Source organism: Dunckerocampus dactyliophorus, chromosome 12 (assembly GCF_027744805.1).
Source record: "Dunckerocampus dactyliophorus isolate RoL2022-P2 chromosome 12, RoL_Ddac_1.1, whole genome shotgun sequence".
In the NCBI taxonomy this organism is placed as follows: Eukaryota; Metazoa; Chordata; class Actinopteri; order Syngnathiformes; family Syngnathidae; genus Dunckerocampus; species Dunckerocampus dactyliophorus.
This window is the reverse complement of record NC_072830.1, coordinates 3,519,222-3,541,573: the sequence shown is the minus strand read 5'-3', so window position 1 is coordinate 3,541,573 and position 22,352 is coordinate 3,519,222. Positions and strand designations below refer to the sequence as shown.

The window sequence follows — 22,352 nt, the reverse complement described above, 5'->3', positions numbered from 1 at the left end:
ACTATTTTAGATATATGTCTAAAATGTCTTATTTTCTTTTATTATGTCTACTATTTTAGAGGGCTCTAATAATATTAAAAATCATATTTAGGAGGTCTTAAACATGCTCTATCTATGACAATATTACATTTTCTCAATCAAGAATCTTACTTGGCAGAAACTCACTTATCACGGTCGAGTCTGGGAGCTATTAACCACGCTAAATGAGAGATGGCTGCAAACTGAGTGGAAAAAGGCTATTAGGGGCAAGTGGGACAGTGCCCCACCACTTGACGCAATGTGGTGAAAAACCAGAGTCATAATTCGGTTGCGGTCTCATAGTCCGTAAAAGTGTGGTTTCGCAGTCGTAGTCTGACCCCTGCCGACTCTCCCTGTCCTTCCCTGTGTTCTTGTGGATGCGTTGCTAGCTAAACGTTTGGACCCCCTGGTCGCTCTACGAGGTTGGCGCCCCGGCGATTATCCTCCACATAGAAGGACAAGTGGCGCTAAGTGCCATGAGTGTTTCTATCTCAAAGGTTAACCTGAAGCGAGGATGTGATCTTCTCAGACCTTTCACTTCATGGAGAGTCTTGTCCTCCTCTTCACTGTCTGACATTCTGCTGCTCTCTCGCTTGTCGTCATCGTCCTTATCCGCCTCCTCATCCTCATAGACATAGTGGTATTCCTCCTCCTCATCCTCATCCTCCTCTTCATCTTCGTCTTCGTCATCCAGCGGCTCCTCCTTCCGCGTGGGCTGCTCGTCAGCTGGAGCCTCGCTGATAGAGTGATAAGTGAGAAGAGGAGTCATTCATCAAACCAGGAAGACCAGCTGGCGGAGGTCACCCCCACGTTTCCTCTCCTCACCTTTCCTTCAGCTCATCTTCATCATCCAGGTCCGCCTCATCGATCTCCTCGTCCTCTATCTCCTCCTCTTCTTCGTCTTCTTCCTCCTCTTGGGCGGGGGGCGAGGGAGTGTCAGGCTGGCCCGAGCGGGAGGGCGGGCAGCAGACGTACTCGGTGCCCTGGAACTTGTCAGTGCCGCACGGGAGCAGCATTCCGTAGCTGTGCAGCACCGTGGAGCTCTTGGAGCATGCCTGCAAGGGACAAAGAGGAGGGGAGGTGGAAACTGAGTTAAGATGTCCGGAAAAAGATGCCTTTATAGCTGCACAAAACTACTTTGCAAGTTTTTATGGTGTCACCACAAAAACAGGTAATGACAAAATGTGTAATGATCACCATGGAAGTCCTAAATGGGAAAAATATACTTTGAAAGTCACACAAGACACACGCTCAACGAGCGGCTAAGGCAGGGGTATCCAAAGTGTGGCCTGGGGGCCATTTGCGGCACGTGGCTGTTTTTTATATTGGCCTGCGGCACATTCTAAATATATAATTTAGCAAAAAGAAACCACAGCTAAAATGGAAAAACCTATAGTAGTAGTTTTACAAGAATATATTTACAAAGTAATAAAATTACAAAAAGAGAAAAAGTCGTAATCTGAGATTTGCGTCGTGTTATATTGTAAGGGAAAATAAAGCTCAAATGTGAAAGAAAAAAGACGTTATCGTAGCATGATCAGAAATAAACATAAGAAATGAAAGTTGTCATTTTTGAAAAATAACTAATAAAACAAAGAGCCGTGAACTCAAAGGCCCCTAAAGATGTACAATAGAGAATTTGACCTGGGGGGAAAAAAGGCCTCTCAAGTTGCACAAAACTTCCGTATATTCGGTGAGACTTCAGCTCAGTGGAGCCTCTACTCGTGGTTTAGGAGGAAGCCATATCTGCATGGAAAAAGGTGCAGCTGCATGTATGAAACTGCAGATGTTGGTAGAAAGTGAGAGTCAGGGGGGCCGGCAGCTTCTAGAATGACTGCAGTGCCCCCTCCCCTCCCTACTTCAAACTGGGATTAGCAGCATTACATCCACGCTAATCCCTTAAAAAGAGTTTTTTTTTGTTTGTTTGTTTTTTTTGCATACTGCACGCCGTCATTGCAAGCATCTTACCTCTTTGGCCACGCCGTGCCACTGCTGGTGGCTCATGCACACGTCCATGCGCTCCTTGTGGAAGAACTGGCACTTCTCCGGAACCAACAGCACGTCACTCACAAACTCGCCGACTGCAACATCAAAACAGAGGTGCCGTTAAAGCGACGCCCATTCCGTAGCACCACCACCACCAGCAGGACACCCTCCTGCTGCGAATGCGAATGCTGGGTCGGTGTCGTAGAAACATGTGAGTCATGGCTTCCCGGGAGCTGTGAGATGCCACCACAGATGGAAGAGGCGAGGCGTTTGATTCTGAATTATACGTCGCTGAATGAATCAATACTTTTATTTATAGACGCTGCGGCCACTAAGGAATCTGCAATATTGTACAAGTATACAGTATGTTCATACTAATAATATGCATTGTCTCCTGGAACAGAGGTTCTCAAATGGTCTCAGCCTTGGACCCACATTTTCCAATATCATTAAGTCGTGATCCACTTTTATTTACGTCATTTACATTTTTTTATTTTATTTGTATTATTTTATTTAAGTCTTTTTTATTTATTGATATGATATTTTTAACACTTTTATTTAAGTCTTTTTTTATTGATTTGTATTATTTTTTACCCTTGTAAGTCATTTTTTATGTTTATTTTATATTATTTTTATTTTTTATTATTTTTGACACTTGAAGTCATTTTTTATTTTTATTAGTTTTTACACTTTTACTCAAGTATTTTTTAGTTTTATTTATTTGTATTACTTTTTACACTTTTACTTAAGTCGTATTCAATTTTTATTTATTTGTCTTTTTTTTTTTACACTTTTATTTAAGTCATTTTTAGTATTATTGATTTATTTTTACCTTTTTATTAAAGTCACTTTTATTTATACATAGTTTTATGTTGTTTTTTTTTACATTTTTATTTAAGTCTTTTTATTTTATATTTATTTACTTTTATATTTTTTTACTTTTATTAAAGTCATTTTAGTTTTTTAAATTATGTTTTACACTTTTATTTACATCCTTTAGACTATTATTTTTTTAATTATTTTTACACTTTTATTTTACTCATTTTTAGCATTATCTATATACTTTTTTCTGTTTTTATTTAAGTCATTTTTATTTGTATTTATTTTTTATTATATTTTAAACTTTTATTTTTTATTTCATCATTTTATATTTATTTATTCATGCCTTCCTTTGTTTTTTTTTTTTTTTTTTTACATTTTGTACACTTTTATTTAAGCCAAAACAAGCAAATGTATTTTTATTATTTTTTTAATCACCTGTCATCTGTTAAAACGTGAATAAACATAATTACATGTGTAAAGTGCATTTCAGAGGAATTTCTGAAGGCATTTTGTCAAGGAAATGAGGAAGAACATGGTAACTGCATGCATAAAAATAATGCACAAAGTAAAATTGAAATATCCAAAATACCCAAATAACTGTGGAATGTACATACTGTATACCAAGGAGGAAAATGACAAAAATATTGCTCAATTTGACTTCAAAATAGGTCAGACATATGTTGTATATTACATATTTTAATGTCATTTTGGACTTGCCTTCTGCAACCCACCCAGAATGAATCCGCCACCCACTTTTGAGTCCCGAGCCACCAGTTGAGAATCACTGTCCCTGAACACACAGCTCACATGCAAGCTGCTTTTTCTTTTAATATACACCATTTTTTTTTAAGCATAAAACCCCCAAACAGCTCCCGAATCCTTTGATTTTTCAGTATGCGACCCTTAGTGGAAAACATTTGGACATCCCTGGGGGTAATATTTTAGCTGGAGTGGCACTTTGAGGACACCAGAAAAGGGTCTGGAGGAATTTGTGGAGCTCTCCTATAACAGCTCGTTTGGAGCGTCACGGTTACCTCTTCCTGTGCGGGGTGGAAAGCAGTGTTTTGGAAAATGAGAGGGTTTCGAATGGAAGGAGGAGAGAGAGAGAGCTGCAAATAGCAGAGAACTCTGCAGCTGCTACTCGTCTCCGCCCAGGAGGTGCACACCCTCCTCCTACCGTCACAGAAGACCTTCACCCGCCATCACGTAATACCTCAGAGACAATGAAGGGTTGACTCACATGCCTAGACACCCAAGCCTATTGGAATCATGTGATAAGCATGTGGAGGACTTGTGAGACAGAGGTGTGTTTATATGTTTTGTGTGAAATGTTCTCTTTAGGAGGAATGTCAGCGCCAGAGCAGCGTGGAGAGAAAGAAATGGGATTCCTCAAATGTGCAGTTGGAGGGAATTAAATCACGGCCTGTCAACGACGCCACATGACAGCCCGCAGAGTGTTCTCTCTCTCGGCAGGCGTGAAGATGTTTCTAAAGAAAATAATCCCGTGCTGACTCTCACACGCACGCACACGCGCCGCCTTGGAAGATTGGTGCTGGTGCTGACGACAAACATGGCGGCTTGGAGGCTGTGAGATGTTCCACAGTGTGTGCATTATTCACAGGATGCCATTAGCTTGACTCAAATGCTACATTTCCTTCTTCCAAAAACCTTTTTTGGGGTGGGTGGGGCTTAGCCATATAATTGAAACACACCGACTCAAACCTCACATTTCAGTGGGAGTGACAGACGTTTGTTTAACTTATGTTGGACTGCGGCACCCTCCCTCTGAACAAGGACTTATTGTTTATCTGTTTTTTTGTCATTGCTTAGGCCTGATTGTACTTAGCAGCCAGGACAGAGATGGGCATACTGGTTTTGCTGCTACGTCAAGTCGTTATTCTGTTTCCATGTCTGGTTCTATGGTTATCATCACACTTAGGCACTTTATTATATTCTTTAGCTTTTTATTGATGGATCACACAATAATCAATGCCAAGTAGTTGAAGCCATCATATCTCATCTTGTAAACTTTTAGAAGAGCATTTTTAGCTTGGCCCGTATATCTCATCCTTTCCTCCGATGCCGTCCACATTTCATTTTAATTTTGCTTTTTTAGTTACAAATCTAAATAATGTTAATGTTACGTTGTATTGTCTGTAAAATGTATTAAAATCTTTGGACGTCTGGAACAGATTCGTCGGATTTACATTATTTTCAGTGGGAAACTTGCCTTGGTTAGAGTCCGTTTTGGTTTGAGTTGGACCATCCGGAAGGGATTAATGACGTTAACCAAGGCACCAATGTAATATTATGGGAATAAAGTCAAAATATTTTGGGAATAAAGTCATAATGTTACGAAAAGAACATTTACAAAAATATTTAAAAAGCAAGTTGAAAATAAAAAAAACAGCAAAAATGGGGAAAAAAGAGCTTATACTAATAATATTTTTCACCGATCTCACATTTTTTGTTGAAATACATTTAACTTCTGAGCATATCTACATGTGTTGCTTTACAAAATATCTAAGTGGCAAAGTTGCATCCTTTCTTTTTCCACTATGTGGCCCTCGCTGGAAATTGTGGACACCCTTGCACTAACGATATACTGTCATTTTTGCTAATTAGCATTTTATTTTTTCCTGCTAACATTATAAGTAAGCATGTGAAAGAAATGTTGTGAATGAATGATCAGTAATGGACATTGGGGAGTGTACGATTAAATACACTCTCCTTTTGAGACATAGTGAACTGTGCAGATGTTACTTTATGTGCATGGTTCAGATCAAGAGTACCCTTTGCTGTCTTCAAGTTCACTTGAGTAGTATTTGAAAATGTTGTTCTAACAATGTGTACTATCCCTATCACTCTGACGTTTATAGAGTGAGGAAGCTTACCAAACCAGAAATTAAGCCTGTTCATGGAATAATTACTCAACTCTGCAACTAAAGTGATTTTTTTGTGTATAAAAGAGTAAAATAAGATTATTTGAACAAAATATATATATATATTAGGCTCCAGCATGCCCCCGCGACCCTAAAGAGGAGAAGTGTTATAGAAAATGGATGGATGGATGGATATATTATATATACTGCTCAAAAAAATTAGAGGAACACTTTGAAAACACATCAGATCTAAACTGGGGGGAAAATGATGTTGAATATCTTTCCTGATAATAAGTGGGTGATGTATTAGTAACAAAATGATGCCACATCGTTTGATAGAAATGAAAATGATCACCCTATAGAGGGGGGAAATCAAAGACACCCCAAAAATGAAAGTGAAAAAATGATGCAGCACACTGGTCCATTTTGCCAAAATGTCATTGTAGCAACTCAAAATGATTCTCGGTAGTTTGTGTGGCCCCCACGTGCTTGTACGCATGCCTGACAACGTCGGGGCATGCTCCTAATGAGACTACGGATGGTGTCCTGGGGGATCTCCTCCCAGTGTTTTTTGAGCAGTGTGTATACTGTATATATATATTATTCTTATTGTTAATAATAAGCGAGTCTAAACCAAGTGCAGCACATCGCTAACATTCAGTCTGTGCTTCTCTGGATCCGCAAGCACGCTGCAAAGTCCGGTGGAGAATTAAAATGGGCCTAAAATGTTCTTCATGGGTATTCTCAGCCTCTCCGTCCAGTGGGGATGTTTACCGTGCGAGCAATCTCCCAAAGCTTCTCCTCCTCCTCCTCCTCCTCCTCCTCCTGTGCCAAAAATGCTCTTGAATTGTCGCCCATTTCACAGTCCAGCGCAAACGCTAATGGCTTTTTCAATCCCGGACAGCCGCTTGACTCAATCAGCAAAAAAGGCTTTTGGACCGAGGAAGCGGTATAAATGAGGGAGGGGGGGTGAGGGGTGGGTGTTTTGATGTTGTTATTTTTTTGTCATTGTGCTTGCCAGCTACAGTGTGTTGTCTTAGTCCAAGTCAAACACACAATGAGCCAATAAAGCACACAATGAGCAACATTTACTGCTAATACACTGGAATACCATATGGGCATAAGTATTGAAACACATCAATCAACCCACCAGAGGTTGGACTGACTTGGATGTTTAGACGACTTTTCAGGGGACCCAAGGACACCTAACGATATTTCACTTCATGACACGCATACAGTATGTATGTACAGTACTGTACCTAGGCCTTCTTCTATATAACAGGGTGATTTCATATATAATAAATACTGTGTTACAATTATATAAATATAAAAACAATTAAAATCTGAATTAATTCAAATGTTTAAAAAAATGCCATTAATTAAATCGTGAAACATAATCTTAATAGTCATCAATTATTACACCTCCAAATTATATTTGGACTTTTTTTTTATGATTTGACAGTGTTTTTTATTTTTATTTATTTAATGGGCATTTACAGTTGCACTCATAATTACTTGATTTCAATAACAGTATTATTCTTATTTATTATATAATAAATATTTTTCTTAGCATTTTGAAGGGTTTTTCTGTCAACGTGAAATTAATGTAAAGCCTTTTATTGAACAATTATAATATGAATTACTTTGTGAAAAATATATAAAATTTGCCAACAAATCAATTGTGAAATTTTAAAGTAAAATATTAATAATTTATTACACATTCAATGTATATATTTTCTAACTTTTTAAAATCATTTAGTATTTTTTTTAATTATTTGTAGTATTTTTTGCATTTGCAGTTGCAGTTAAAATTAAAATGGTTCAACTTCAATAATAATATTATTTCTATTTAATATACAATCCATATTTTTCTGAGCAGTATGGAGGGCTTTTATGTTGAAGTTAAATAAACATAAAGACAATTCAAATTATTATTTAAATATGGTAAATAATGGCTATTTACAGCAGTTAAACCCCCCATAAATTACATTTATTTTCAAAAATGTACAAATCTTGAATTGACGACTAATTTAAAAAGAAGACGTAACTGCTGTAACGTAGTTGAGCCTTTTCAATAAACTACTGATAGTTTCTAAACTTTGCAAATACATACAATTTACAATCGGGGGTCGGGGGATTGAATAATTTAATGACGCTTCGGTGCATTTTGGAGTCTTGGATGTTCTTGGATGACAAAAAGGCTCATAAGTGGATGACTAAACATCCCCCAGACCCTCCAAAACCTTGACAAAGTCTTCCCACAAGAGTAGAAGCTGTTCGAGCTCCAACAACTCCATAATTTTCCCTCGCTGTCGGTATCCCGATACCTAGTATGCACAGTGCGAGGGTGCAATCCAATAAAGCAGACCTCCAGCTCGCTGACCCGGCATGTCTGTGTGGGTTTATGGCTTCTGTCTGAGCAGGGAAATATGATTGTGCTTTATTGTTTAACAAGCCTCCCCAGCAATGCCAGCGGCAGCCTGGAGTCATCCGGCGTGACATCGTCAGTCTGCGGCTCAGGGCCGGCGTTAGTCACCCAAATCCAAGTGCAAGATTGCCGCCTGGGGCCACGCAGATCCCACACACGCCCTCAGACTTTGCAACAAAAGCACGTCGAAGACACTCACCGAGGCATTTGTAAGGCACCACGATATGGGCGTGCCCCTTGCACACCTTCTTCTCCTTCTTGCACCAGTTCTCGATGCGCAGCGGCTGGTTGGCCTCCACCACGTTGGTGATCTGCAGCTCGGGGTACATCTGCACAACAAGTATTCAAATAAGCGGAGGAATGTGGCGGGGGAGAAGGTGTGACAAGTGGAGCGTCAGCGGCTACGGTGACATGCACTGAAAAAAATCCTGTGCCCCAAATAGTTTCTCCATTTTTCACACCTGTGTGTGAAATGTCTCTCATTCTATCGTGCGCCTCCCAAACACCAGGGGGCAGAGTTTTGCTCTAGTATGGAGGACTTTCTCAACAGGAAGAGAATGCTACATGCTAATAGCTAAGTCTTACTGCTTCGGTAACATCCATCCATCCATTTTCTATACCGCTTAATCCTCATTAGGGTCGCGGGGGCATGCTGGAGCCTATCCCAGCTGACTTCGGGCGACTGGCGGGGTACACCCTGGACTGGTCGCCAGCCAATGGCAGGGCACATATAGACAAACAACCATTCACACTCACATTCATACCTGTGGACAATTTAGAGTCGCCAATTAACCTCGCTTCGGTAACATAGTTTTTTAAATTTAATTTTAATTTGCAATTAAATGAAATTGATTTGTCGCTACTTGTTGGCCCTCAACCATAAACACATTATAACGGGACTGTAGCTTGTTGTTCCAACTCCATACAGTAGATGGCACCGAAACCGCTCTATTTAGTCGGTGTTCAGACCAGTGTTCCATTCCAGTGGAATACGGCCTATTATAAGTTCAAAAAAGCATATTTAAGCAAATTGTATGTATTTTTTTTGCCTAAATTAAGCATTTCCGAGCATAAAAATGGCTAAATGAAGCAAAATACAAATATCAAAGCCGCGAGCAGCGTGCCCACGCAACGCAGGGTTGACACGAGTCAGAGGGCATGCGCATGCCGTTTCCTGTCGCCACCGGGTGGCACTGAGACAAGTTCAGGAAGCTTCGAGGTGTCGTCTTCATCATATGTACCAATTACGATGAAGATCTGACCTTGTGGCGCTGAATTACTAACGTTTACACTTTAGTGGCCAATCGCCAGATCAAAGTTTGTTTCCATGCCCGCCCATGTCTTATGAAACAGCGTAAAATCCTTCACAATACAACATGGCCCGTCTGTCTAGTACAGTAGTACCTCGCATAACGTAAACCTCCTTTTACGTAAATTCCACTAAACGTAAAGAATTTATGTAAATTTTTCGCATCGTATTGCGGAAGGAATTCCATATAACGTAAAGCGTCAAGTCTATATTGGGTAATAGGAGTTTAAAGGTGACTATAGGGGGTTATTTCATGTCTAGAGGGCTCTAATAATGTTAAAAATCATATTTAGAAGGTCATGAACACAACTACAAAAATATTCCATGTATTTAATAAGGACTCCTACTTGGCGGAAATGCACTTATCACGGTCAGGTCTGGAATCGATTAAGCGCAATAAACGAGGGATGACTGTATGTGTAGCGCGGGTTAAATAGATTGTGATGGAAAGTCAAATTAAGGTGCTTACATGGTGTTTTAAAAAGCTGGTTTCAACCAAATTTTGTTTCGTTTAGCGTATGTAGTTTAATCCCAGCCTTCTCCTCCTTCTCGTCTCCGGATGCCATCTGCTGCATGCAGACAAGAGCAGTGGCTTTAGATGCTCTCGCCCCAAAATGTCATCCAAACGCGCAGCTTGAAAGCGATTCACTTCTCTCGCACAGCTGCATAATCAAAGACGACAGTGGAACCAACAGGGTGAGGGTACACCGTGAGGATATCCGCATCGCCAGCACGCCGACAAAGAGTCAAGATCGGCGAAGGGAAATATTATGAAAAAGCTCCATCCTCGCTCAACGACAAATCACAGTAAAAGGAAGGCATGATTCCCTCGCAGTCACCTTCATTAGAAAAAACAACGTTACTTTCATTCATTTCCATGACAAGGCCTGGAGCAAAAATTGTTGGTTTTTTTAATGCTGGTCTCCACTATGCTTGTTAGCATGCACTGATCACATGACTCTGCCATTTAAAGCATGTAGACTTTAATACAGGTGTGCCCAAAGTACGACCGGGGGCCATTTATGGCTCGCGGACAGTTTTTTATTGGCCTTCGGCACATTCTAAAAATACAATTAAATATTTTTTGGAAAATGGAAAAAAGATCAGTAATTGTACCAGAATAAAAATAAAATATCAGGAGAATGAACCCATAATATTCATTTAAAATTTGCATACATTTTAAATAATCTCTGTGTGGAGTTTGCATGTTCTCCCCATGTGTGTGTGGGTTTTCTCCGGGTACTCCGGTTTCCTCCCACATTCCAAACATATGCATGTTAGTTCAATTGGAGACTCTAAATTGTCCATAGGTATGAATGTGAGTGTGAATGGTTGTTTGTCTATATGTGCCCCGCCATTGGCTGGCCACCAGTCCGGGGTGTACCCCGCCTCTCGCCCGAAGTCAGCTGGGATAGGCTCCAGCATACCCCTGTGACCCTAGTGAGGATAAGCGGCACAGAAAATGGATGGATGGATTAAGTTGAAATAATAAAGACTATATGAAGACAAAATATTTTGACTGAATAAAGTCAAAATGTTAACAGAAAAAAAATTGCATAAATTTGAAATATTAAAGAATAAAAAAGTAATTTTGAGAAATAAAAACAAAACAAAGAATAAAGTTGCTATTTTACAATAAAGGTTGGGTAAACGTTAGAATATTATGATAGTAAAGTGAAAACATTATGAGAATAAAAACATAATATTCAAAGGAAAAAAACGTACAAGAAGAAAGTTAAAATATTTGTAAAAAAAAAAAAAAAAATGGGATTCACACCAAAATAAGAGTCTTTTGCCGAACCTGTTAGAAACTTGTTCAGTATTTTTTTTTCCAACTGCTCTGACCATTTTTTGTGGAAAATGGTCCTCTCTCAGAATGTTAAAGAATCCTTCAAAAAATTCCTGGATCCAGACGGTGATCCGGATTACCCCCAAAATGTAATCAGTTCTTCCATATCCCATTTCCCACAATTCCAAATCCATTCAGAACTTTTCAAGTTATTTTGAACACAAACAAATAAACGCCGGGAAAACATAACCGTGCTGCGCTTGATATGCTTAGCGAACGTGGAGGTGTAGTTACAGAGAATCGCCACAAGAGCGGCACTGTGCTAGTGCATTTTGGCGTGGAGACGAGGCGCTTTCAATCAGGGACTCACCTCCTGGCAGTACTGCAGCACGCCCTCTTTGGTTCCCACGCAGCTCTTGGTGCCGGACGGGTCAGGCTCCCAGCGGCCGGTCTGGATGTTGACGTGCATGTTGAGCTTGCCGCAGAACATGGCCACCTGTGGCTCCGCCACGGCAAAACCAGTGCCCGCGTTGGCTGCCAGAGCCTGAGGGAGAAGGAAACAGACAGAGAAGACGTGGGTTGTTGCCCTCCACAAGATGGAGACACTGTTTGCTTCATCTAAGTGCCAGCACGGCGGTGAAATGACCTGATTGGGAATTTTCGGTCAGGTTGATGGTTAAACGAACAGTGTCAGGACTGGATTTGTGCACCGGGTTTAGACTCTGTAGCGGCGCTTGGTCACGCATCACAAACTTTCTTTCTTCCTCCAAAGATAGATCATTTACTCTTTATTATCTCTCATTTACTCGCTAGCATTTTTCCACTTCCCAGTGCATAAAAAAGCGACTGTAACAAGTAAATGTACAGGTAAGACCATTGCAGCCAATCAGAAGTCATCAGAAATGACAATGACGGTGCCTTGGGGTGTGACAAATGCCAGTGTTTCCATACATTCATGTATTCATGGCAGACAACCACAAATAAGACTCATCCAGGCTAAAAAAAAAGTGGCTACAGACAAATCTAGCGACATTTTCGGGTCTTTTCAGACACTTTCCAATGAGTATAATGTAGTTTCCATGTGGACAGATAGACGCTGATGCTTATTGGTCTGATATGAGCTGGAATATTCCTCATCTTTATACCTCCCGGCGCCTTCACGGGAGGGGAAACGTGTCATCTTCCCCTGTGAGCAGCTTCCTGCCTGCGGATATCTGACCTTTTCAACTCTGCAGTGGAGGAAAACACCCGCCAAAATCTAACTTGTTGCTGTGTTACATACATGAGAGAATTTTGTTCTAAGTCATGAGTGACCAAAGTGCGTTGCGGGGGCCATACGCAGCCCGCAGTTGTTCTTTTATTGGCCGGCAGCACATCCGACAAATATAATTTAACATGAAAACAACATAAAACCCAAAAAAATGGAAACATGGCGTCATTTTACAAGAATAAAGTCAAAATATTAAGAAAAAAAGTTGTAGACTAATGAGAAAAGGTTAAAATTTTACAAAAATAACGTCGTAATAGCATAAAGAAAAATGACATATTAAAAGTTTTGAAGTCATGATATAACAACAAACAAACAAAACAATGAATACAGCTGTCATTTCTTGAAAAGTAGGTTGGGAACAAATTCATAATATTATGGAAATAAGGTCATAATATTACAAGACAAAAAATTACAAGAAGAAAGTTCAAATCGTTGGAAAATGTAAAAAAAAATTATACAAAGTCAAAATATTAAGAGAAAAAAGTCATATTCGAAAAAGAAAAAAGGTCGCAATTTGACAAGAATAAACTTGTAATATTATGAGGAGCAAAATTGTCTTTTTAAGTAGCACAGAGTTGAAATATTGAAGAAAATGTGTTATTTCTTAAGTTGTAATAAAATGACAAAGAAAGCAACAAATAAGGTTGGAATTTTTGGAACATTAAGTTGGGAAAAAATGTTCTAATATTACGAGAATAAGAACATTTACAAGAAAGTTCCAATCATTGGAAAATGTCAAAAAAAACCAACAGCAAAATTGAAAAAAAAATGCTGGAATTTTATGAGCATGAAGTGAAGATATTCAAGATATTCAGGGAAAAAAGTCGCATTCGAACAAGAAATAAAAAAAATTCCCAATTGTACGAGAATAAACAAAAAATAATTACACGAAAATATAATTTTAGAAGCATGGAGTTGAAATATTTAAAAAAAATGTTTTTCAGTTGTAACATTATGAGAAACAACCAAAACAAAACTACGGAACAATTACGGAACAAAAATTTCCCAAGATTATTTAAAAAGAAATATGTGGAGAAAAAAAAACCCATCAAAAATGGGGAAAAAAAGAGCAAAGACTGAAGTTGAGACTAATAATAGGCTTTTTCACCGATTTCACAAAGCTGAGAGGCAGGTTGTTTTCTTGAAATCTTTGCATACCTTTACAAAATATTCTTTCCTTTTTCAGTGTTTGGTGGAAAACGTTGGATATACTTAAGATGATAAGCTGTACACTGACTACTCTACAGTAAAGTTGACAAGACTAAATAAAATGCTTACTCTTTTTGGGACTGTTTTAGCATTGGCCTTAGCATTTTTTCTTGCAAACATGTCCGTGGGGTGTCCTACATTTTTCACAATCCTGCTGGAGTTCATTTTTTCTTCATGATGAACCGCAGCTCTCCGGTGCCGGCAGCACTCGTGCCGCACCAGGCCATGACACTACCGCCGCGAGACATGGTTATCTTGCGTTGTACTTGTGTTGCGAGCTGTGCGTTGACTCATTTTCAGAGTACACTGCCACATGTGCTCTTCACTGACTACTCGAAAGCATATCCAGCTTGACTTTATATACAGTATTGGAAAGACAAACCCGGGCAGAGTTTGCCTCAACTGAACTGTACTGTTTGGTGGAAAAGCGCTGCGAGAGGCATCTTCTAGTGTAACGAGGGTGAGGGCTGACAATGCTCCTACACCCCGCCCCACCCCGGCAGACGAACTGCAACAAAACAAATGCTGCGTAATCAGCAGCCGGCTGGAGCGCGTGATGATCTGCTGCAGAGCCGGACGCAGCTTAGCGCGCACACACACAACCTGACACCACACACTAGCAAGCACCGCGCACAATAACCAGCATGCACACGCCCACATTGACTCATGTTCAAAGGCTAACACTTCATGTCTCCTCCTCCAAGCGCTTGTTTGCTCTCCTCATTCCTTTGTGAGAGCCTCATGGAATCCATAGGGAGGAAGAGGAGGAAGAGGAGGAGGAGGAGGAGGGGCAGTGTGACCACGATGACGCTCTGGAGCGATGTCAGGTCAGCTGGGTACAAAGAAAACAACAAAAAAACAGCACCGTTTGTAAATATGCCGTGACGTGATGGTATATAAGGCAGAGATGCACAGAGCAAGACGTAAAGATGCAGCGCTGTGCAAATGTCTTCAGCTGGCGGCACGTTGGGCCTCACACTGAATGACTTCAGACTGGCCCACCACTTCAGGCCAAATCTGCCGTCTGTGCCGTAGGTCTTTAAAAACAGCAAAGAACTGCTGTCATGTGGAGGATCTTTGACGTGTATTTTTGCAGTTGCAACTTCGGTCATATAGAGCAGTGGTCCGCCGGAGATTTGTGGGAACACGAGCCGGTCCGTGGGTCAAAAAAGGTTGGGGGCCGCTGATATAGAAGATCTTTGGCTTGTTTTTTTTTTGCAGTTGTTCTTTTAAAAAGAGCAGCGGACTTGTGTCATATAAAGGATCTTTGACTGGCATTTTTGCCGTAGAGCCTTAATAATGGCAGAGTGCTCATGTCATTTAGAGGATCTTTGACTTGAATTTTTGCAGTAGGTCCTTAAAAGGAGCAGAGCACTTCTGTTATCTAGAAGATCTTCAACTAGTGCCGTAGGTTGTGGATAACATATCCATTTTTTCTTTTTTACAATAGGTCCTCATAAACACAAAAGTGCTCTTGTCATATAGAGGATCTTTGACGTGTGTTTTTTTTTAATATTAGGTTCTTGTAAGCAGCAAAGTGCTGCTGTCATATAGAGGATCTTCGACTAGTGTTTTTGCAGTAAGTTCTTTATAACACCCTCCCCCGGCCCCCCAAGAGACGTTTAATTGTGACCCTCTGACAAGAACAATGTGGGTTCTTGTGTCTTATCGCCGATGATGAGGTTTCTCCTGACAAGACAACATGGGTCACTCGCTACACCGCCACCTGGGTCGGTTCCAAAGATTAGAAGCTAATCCAATCATCGTGTGTGTGTGTGAGAGCTGGGACACACACCGTGAGGCCCTTTGGGGAAGCAAAACCAAACACCCAAGCGTCCCAGGAGCAAGTCAACAGGAAGAAGAAGAAGCCACAAAGTGTCTCTTCCACTCTGCCCTGCGCGTGACCTTTATGGGCTGCCCGCGTCCGGCCGGGGCCGGCACCTCGTCTAATTTTGGCATGGACCTCCAGGCCGTCTCGCTGTTATAAAAAGCGCGTCGGTTTAGGACTTTTCCCAGAATGCTTAGGGGCCCATGTGACTGCGGAAAAATGCCTGGCATGGTTAATCCGCCTAATCCTTCCCCTGTGGTGACTTGACACTTAAGCAGGATAGACACACACACATGCACACACACACACACACACACACACACGGATGAAATATACCTGGGAATAAATGTTCTCCCACTGCCTGCATTTAAAAGTGTGTGTGTTAAAATGCAGCCTTGTAATTTGTCTATTTACTGCCGCAGCAGGATGATTACAACTCCTCTTTTTTTACACACTTTTTTAATACCCAATTTGCTGCGTTCATTTTCTGTTTTGCTTCAAATAGTCATAAAACAGTCGAGAAAATAAACCAATGTCTTTTATCTGTGGTGAGCTTGAAATTCTGTTGATTATACTGCAACGAGACGTGAAAAAAAAAAGAATTATCGCAATAAATGATGCATTTTTGTAGGTTTGGATCTTGACTTTCCAATAAATCGTGAAAACCCATGAATAATGAGTGACTTGAATGACTTATTTTTACACTTAAATGACGAGTAACTGCACTTTAAAGTGTCACACTGGTGAAATTCGGACCTTGGTAATATTTCAACTAGAAAGGCATGGTCGTTAATGACCACAATGTACTCCACTGGGCATCCTCCCAATTCTCTATGACACATGGGCGGGATGTACTTATTTCTTATATGGAAAATGGATTAAAAATGTGAACAAATCATAGGTCAAACATCTGGAAGGGTTGCATGACTTCTGAATGTCCACCATGTTAGGTGTCCATGTAAGTGCCTGTTCAGTTGATCCACTTTTTTTTGTCCATTTACATACATGGTGCAAGCTTTGTGAAGCATGACTGATGCTGTGTGGCTAGCCCGAGAGCGTTGTGCATCACACCGGGCGCCTTATGTCGGGGACGCACCTAAAGCCCTCAAAGCCCGCTGGAATACCAGAGGAATAAATAAGCTGCAGTCAGGAGTGATCAGCGTCGCTAACGAGCTCTCACGTTTGGCTTAGCGAGCTTAAGGTGACGTCTGACACGGAACGTCAACACCAAGTGTCAGCTTAGGATGACCCTTTAAGGTTGCTGTTGTTGTTTTTACACGAGGAGGATTCCATTGATGTTGCCCGTTAGCAACACTAGCGGGAGTATGTGAGCTGAAGTGCTAACATTACACTCATGTTAACCGCAACATCATGCTGTTCACTGACAAAATCCCAACATGATCAAACTTTCAGCTCCCATGGACAGTTGGCAGAGATCCGGGCGCCATTTTTGGATGTGCATGACGCCTCCTTTACGTCATTGTACACATAATTGTTACATAAGCATCTACGTCGCGCAAATTCTCATGAAAGATCACACATGGAAAAATCACACACAACCACAAGTACTCAGTTGAGCGAGCTTTGAAGATACAAAATGTTGCTAGCTTATCAATAAATTGAATCGGAAACTCAAATGTTGGAACGCCAACTTCAAATACGTTGAAATTCAGACATAAAGATACGCCCATAAAGTCGTCATCATGGCTTCAAATTCTCGTCACAAATGGAAAAACGCTAGCAACATTAGCACAGCTACGTGCTAATGTCATTACATTTTACCAGCAGTATCATTCCAGGTTCACTAAAGAATCACAACATGATCAAACTTACACATTTCTGGTCTGTGGCTGGTTGATGGATAGTTGGCAAAACTCCGGGCAGCATTCTTAGGACGTGTAGCAAAGCCTGCTTTTTTTTTTCTTTAGTTTAAAAGTGCTTTTAGTAACTTGCCGTTGTGGTCGTGTTAATGCTAATGAGGTGTGTTGGTCTTGGGCAGAGTGTGTGTCTCCCCAAAGCACTATGGTGTACGAGACGCACTGTAACTCTGCACTTGTCCAACATAATAGACGCCGCATATCACATGTGACAACTTAACACCGAAAAGTGGGACAGGAGGAAACAAACAGCAGGAGTATAGCTAGCTTAGTGATGCTAAAATGCTAACTTTAACTAACTACACTAACTAACCTTAACTTATTACGCTCACATTTTAACATCATGCTAGGATAGCCTATTCGATGAAGAAAAACTGAATGATCAAACATACAGCTCCCACGTCTGTCGGCAGAGCTCCTGGCCGTATTGTAAGATCTGTAGTGAAGCCTGGGTTGTTGTTTTTTTTAACAAAAGTGAAAGAAGTGAGGGAGATCATAGATTTTTATCATGTTTTTATCACTCTGCGGACACAAGTTACTGTTGGGACATCACTACCAAGTCACTTTTGTAGCACAGTTGCTTGTGGACCTCCAGGTGTGGGTTAAGTGTGCCATAAAGACCAACATGGCGGGGAGCAAAGGTCAGACAGGTCTCATCATATCATGCTGGTTGACAGACCTTTGGCCAAACTGGAGTTCATTTGCAAATGTTAATAATCCAACTTTCTCAGAGCTACAGCTAACTTGACTTGTCTTTACGGACAGAACATCACAACGTTGTCCAACCTTTTTCACTCCTGCTTGCATTCCACAGCACTTGCAAACAAGCCAGCTAAACACACACACACACACACACACACACACACACACACTCGCACACACACTCATGATTCACGGCCACAGTAAAGTCGTGGGAAGGCTGAGGACTGAGACAAGGAACACAAACATCACATCCACAACAAGAGGAAGGACGCCATTCAGAGACACACACACACACACACACACACACACACACACACACACACACACACACACACACACACTGATAGGATGGCCCGTCCCCCTCGGCAAAGGGCGGACAGTAAAAACAGAGTCATAAAAGGACAAAAAAAGGTGTCATGCTCTGAATCCGAAGGGCAAAACGGCGCTGGAATGCAAATAAGCTTCTCTGTCCAAGTGAAATGCTCTTTTGTCCTAGCTGGACGCAAGCTCACAAAGGGAGGGAGGACACTTTTGCAACACAATTTGGACATTCCTGACCACCAGTGTGGTTTTTTCCATACCTTTCGGTTCGCTTCCGTAGTTACGCGAGAGGGTGAAAATAACTGCAGTACACTACAAGCAATACAATAAATATACTGTTAATTACGATATGATTGTTATAATAGCATTTGACACGGACAATCCGCTCTTTTATTAGATGGGGTGTGCAAAGTGTGGCCCGGGGGCCATTTTCGGGCCGCAGGGTGTATTTTTCATTGGTCTGAGGTGCATTCTAAAAATACAGCGGAATCTTGGTTTGCATCGTTCATTCGTCCGACTCTGACTGGAACGGACGTTAATGCAATCAATTTTTCCCATAAGAAATGATATACGTGTTTTGTGTTCATATTTTTCATAGTCAACCGCCGATGACATCACAGACGGGCCATTTTGTTCGCGAGCTAAGAGGACGCTAGCAAAGAAAGAAGGGCGTTTTCTGATTTAAAAAAAAACACAGTTGGACTCATGCAGTAAATGAATAACACGGCGAATTGTACGCCAACCGGAGAATGCAAGCAAAATTGTGGTGTAAATTTTCGGCATGATAACCGTGGCAAAAACTAGTGGAGGTTCTACGGCACTTGCAACGCCCCTTTCAGAGTACAAGACAACCACAGAGATGAATTCATGTGTTTATCTCTTTATTATTGGATTCTATGTGTTCTGTGTGCAGTGTGAGTGTTAATTGAAGTAGAAAAGGATGACTGAAAGTGTTGTTGATTCAAGGCGTGTCCCTCAAGGTGCAGACTAATAACATCGTCTTTGCACAAAGCTAACGTTATGTCGCTATCAGACAGGATGGAACTGGAGCAGAGTGTTCCGGTCACGGTCATGGGCCAAGCAGGTGCTAAGCAGCGTGCCTCCACTGGAGAGTTTTTGTGTTTCTTTCCACTCGGCGCGATTCGACACGCCCGTGCTAACAAGCTAGCCAGACAGGGACAAAGTCTCGCATGACGCAAGCGTCGTATATTTGCTCTTCGTGTCTCAAGTAAGACGCTGAACCTGTGCACTCAATGACTGAATAAATAACATTTAGCTAAAAGAAAAAGGTTCTTTCTGTTTTTTTACACATTTGTTATATTGTTTTGCTTTTAGAATTAACTTACATGATTTGCATCTTATACAAATATATCATTTTATAATAAGAGCTTTTTAATTGTTTTTTAATTTTTAATTTAAATTTTTTAAATAATTTTTCAATCATCATTTTAATACAGTACTTTTAAGAAACATGTTTATTATGAATAATATTGACCTAAAATAACATTTCAATATAAAAACTAAAAGATGATTGTCTGTACTTCAGCACATTGAAGAAATTAGAAAAAAATGGGAAAAATGAGTAAAAAGGAATATTGTACTGAGAAACAATTAGGAATAATTCTCCACTTTGTCAGCGGTATAGAAGATGGATGGACTACACTTTGCCACCTATAACATACAGCCGACAAACCAAATGAGCAAAAAAAAAAACAAACGACCCCCGCATTCTGAGCACACACGCCACCGTAGACTAGAAACGTCAATAAATATTACCAATAAATGTGTATAGAAGACTCTCATCTTCTGTTTTTGCCCCAGAATACAAATGGTAGCGTCCCGTCTCTCTTTTTCTAACATTTTCCATGAACCAGAAAGTAGTTTGGTAGCTTACACTACTATTTTTATTTTCATTTTCGTGAGCTGGATTTATTTTCTTTGATAGAATTTTTGCCATTTTGAGCGACAGTCAAATTGTTCCCTTTTGTCCCCGAATGAGAAATGGTACGGTCCTGTCGTCTTACGTCTTCCCCCGTGAACCAGGAAGTGGTTTGCTAGCTCACACAACGGAAAAAAAAAAACACAAAGTGACTTTTCTTGACTTTGGTACAGAGTGTCACTCTAGTCAAAGCTGCTTGTGTCCCACCTTGAAACAAAGGCAAACCATAAAGACGCTGGCGTTTATAATTAGACGGCAACTGGATGATGTGGAGAAGAGACGAGACGCCGCTTGGTGTGACGAGATAACACAGCCTTTCTCTCTGTCTCTCTCTCCCTTAGTGTACAGCAAACAGACCTGAATGATGAGCTGCTCAAACGGTCCGTTGCTATGGAAACGCTCCACAAAGGCATCCCAGCTATTCACAAAGGCTGTAGTCAGTGCAGAGGGAGACGACTGGGGCAGGGAAAGTGGGGTGGGGGGGCAGACCACCGTCATGAAAGATGCGAAACCTCTGACGTCAAACACCGCTGGCATCGTACAATTTGGAAATGGGCCAACATTTTAACAACCATATGCCCCGAAGTCAAATATTAGCAACACTAGTTGGGCTGTGTGGGATAAAGTGCTAACATGACGCTCCCATTTTAACAGCAACATCATGCTAGGTTAGCCTATCCGCGGAAGAAAAACGACATGCTCAAACATACAGCTCCCACGTCTGTAGCGGACTGACCGATAGGTGGCAGAGCGCCAGGCGGCATTTGTCAAATACCACCGAGGTCGTACCATTTGGAATTCAGCCACAATTTTCAGAAAGATATGCCACAAAGTCAAATGTTAGCATCGCTAGCATGGCTATGTGTGCTAAAGTGCTAACATTGCACTCCCATTTTAACAGCAAACATCATGCTAGGTTGGCCTATTTGCTGAAGAAAAACAACACAATCAATTGTACAGCTCCCACGTCTGTAGCGGACTAACAGATAGTTGGCAGAGCCTTATTTTAAGATGTGTAGCGAAGCCTGTCAAATACCACTAAGTTTGCACAATTTGGAATACAGACCAAACTTTGAGAAAGATATGCCCCAACGTCAAATGTTGGCAACTCTTGCATGGCTATGTGAGCTAAAGTGCTAGCATTACACTACCATTTTAACAGCAACATCATGCTAAGTTAGCCTATTCGCAGAAAAAAAACGACACGATCAAACTCACAGCTCCCACGTCTGTAACCGACAGGCAGATAGTAGCGGGGCTTTATTCTAAGATCTGTAGCGAAGCCTGCTTTTTTTACAAAATGGTGGACCTTTGAAAAAGATGGAGCTGAATGATTTAAATGTGTTTGCATGGAAGCAGTGCTCTCTAGCTATTCATTTTGACCCGCCTCGGCTTGCATCAACGTAATTACTGTCCTTATTTTATGATGCTACCAACAGCAAATTGTTTCCGTGTTTTCCATGGCAAGGTACGCTGCCCGGGGAGGACGGTTAATTGGAGCAAAGCGCTCTCCTTGGTTCCTTCCGCTGGATAGAAAGAGAGAAGGCACATCTGGACTATTTATAAGCTGCTCCACTCATTGGGCCGGCGGGGTCTCGTCTTGCAGCCGACGGAGCCTAAACACACACCGGGATTTACTTCTAGCCTTTCACCAAATATTGATCTTATAAATTTCCTTTAAGGCGTCTTCTTAAAAGCTCATATGGGATTGTTGAGACAAGAGAGGTAGAATATTCCTGTGTGTTTAAGGTGGAATGCTGCCAGGAGTTCCATTAAAAGTAGCTGTGATCGTCCCGGTGATTTCTGCATGAGACAATGTGCTGAAATGTGAAACGTCTGCATTCTCTAATGACGAATTTACTCACATGCCGCCTAAAAGCTTTAGCGCTGACACGTCCTCATGTTGCACGCACGCCTCCCCACCAGCAGGTGGCGCTACTAGTCTTTTGGCTACTTCTCTCATAACAACCAC

General features: G+C 41.1%; 1 protein-coding gene across 8 annotated transcripts in view; it reads right to left on the bottom strand.

Annotated features, from left to right (window-relative positions):
* Nucleotides 1-22,352, bottom strand: part of aplp2 (amyloid beta (A4) precursor-like protein 2) — a 62,391-nt gene that overhangs the window by 17,510 nt on the left and 22,529 nt on the right. For all 8 annotated transcript variants that reach the window (XM_054794755.1, XM_054794756.1, XM_054794760.1 and 5 more), the window contains exons 2-6: nucleotides 11,605-11,778; nucleotides 8,336-8,465; nucleotides 1,987-2,099; nucleotides 844-1,073; nucleotides 550-755 (exon numbers count right to left, since the gene is read on the bottom strand). In XM_054794755.1, the coding sequence (XP_054650730.1) occupies nucleotides 550-755; nucleotides 844-1,073; nucleotides 1,987-2,099; nucleotides 8,336-8,465; nucleotides 11,605-11,778 (853 nt within the window). The remainder of the gene's footprint in view (nucleotides 1-549; nucleotides 756-843; nucleotides 1,074-1,986; nucleotides 2,100-8,335; nucleotides 8,466-11,604; nucleotides 11,779-22,352) is intronic.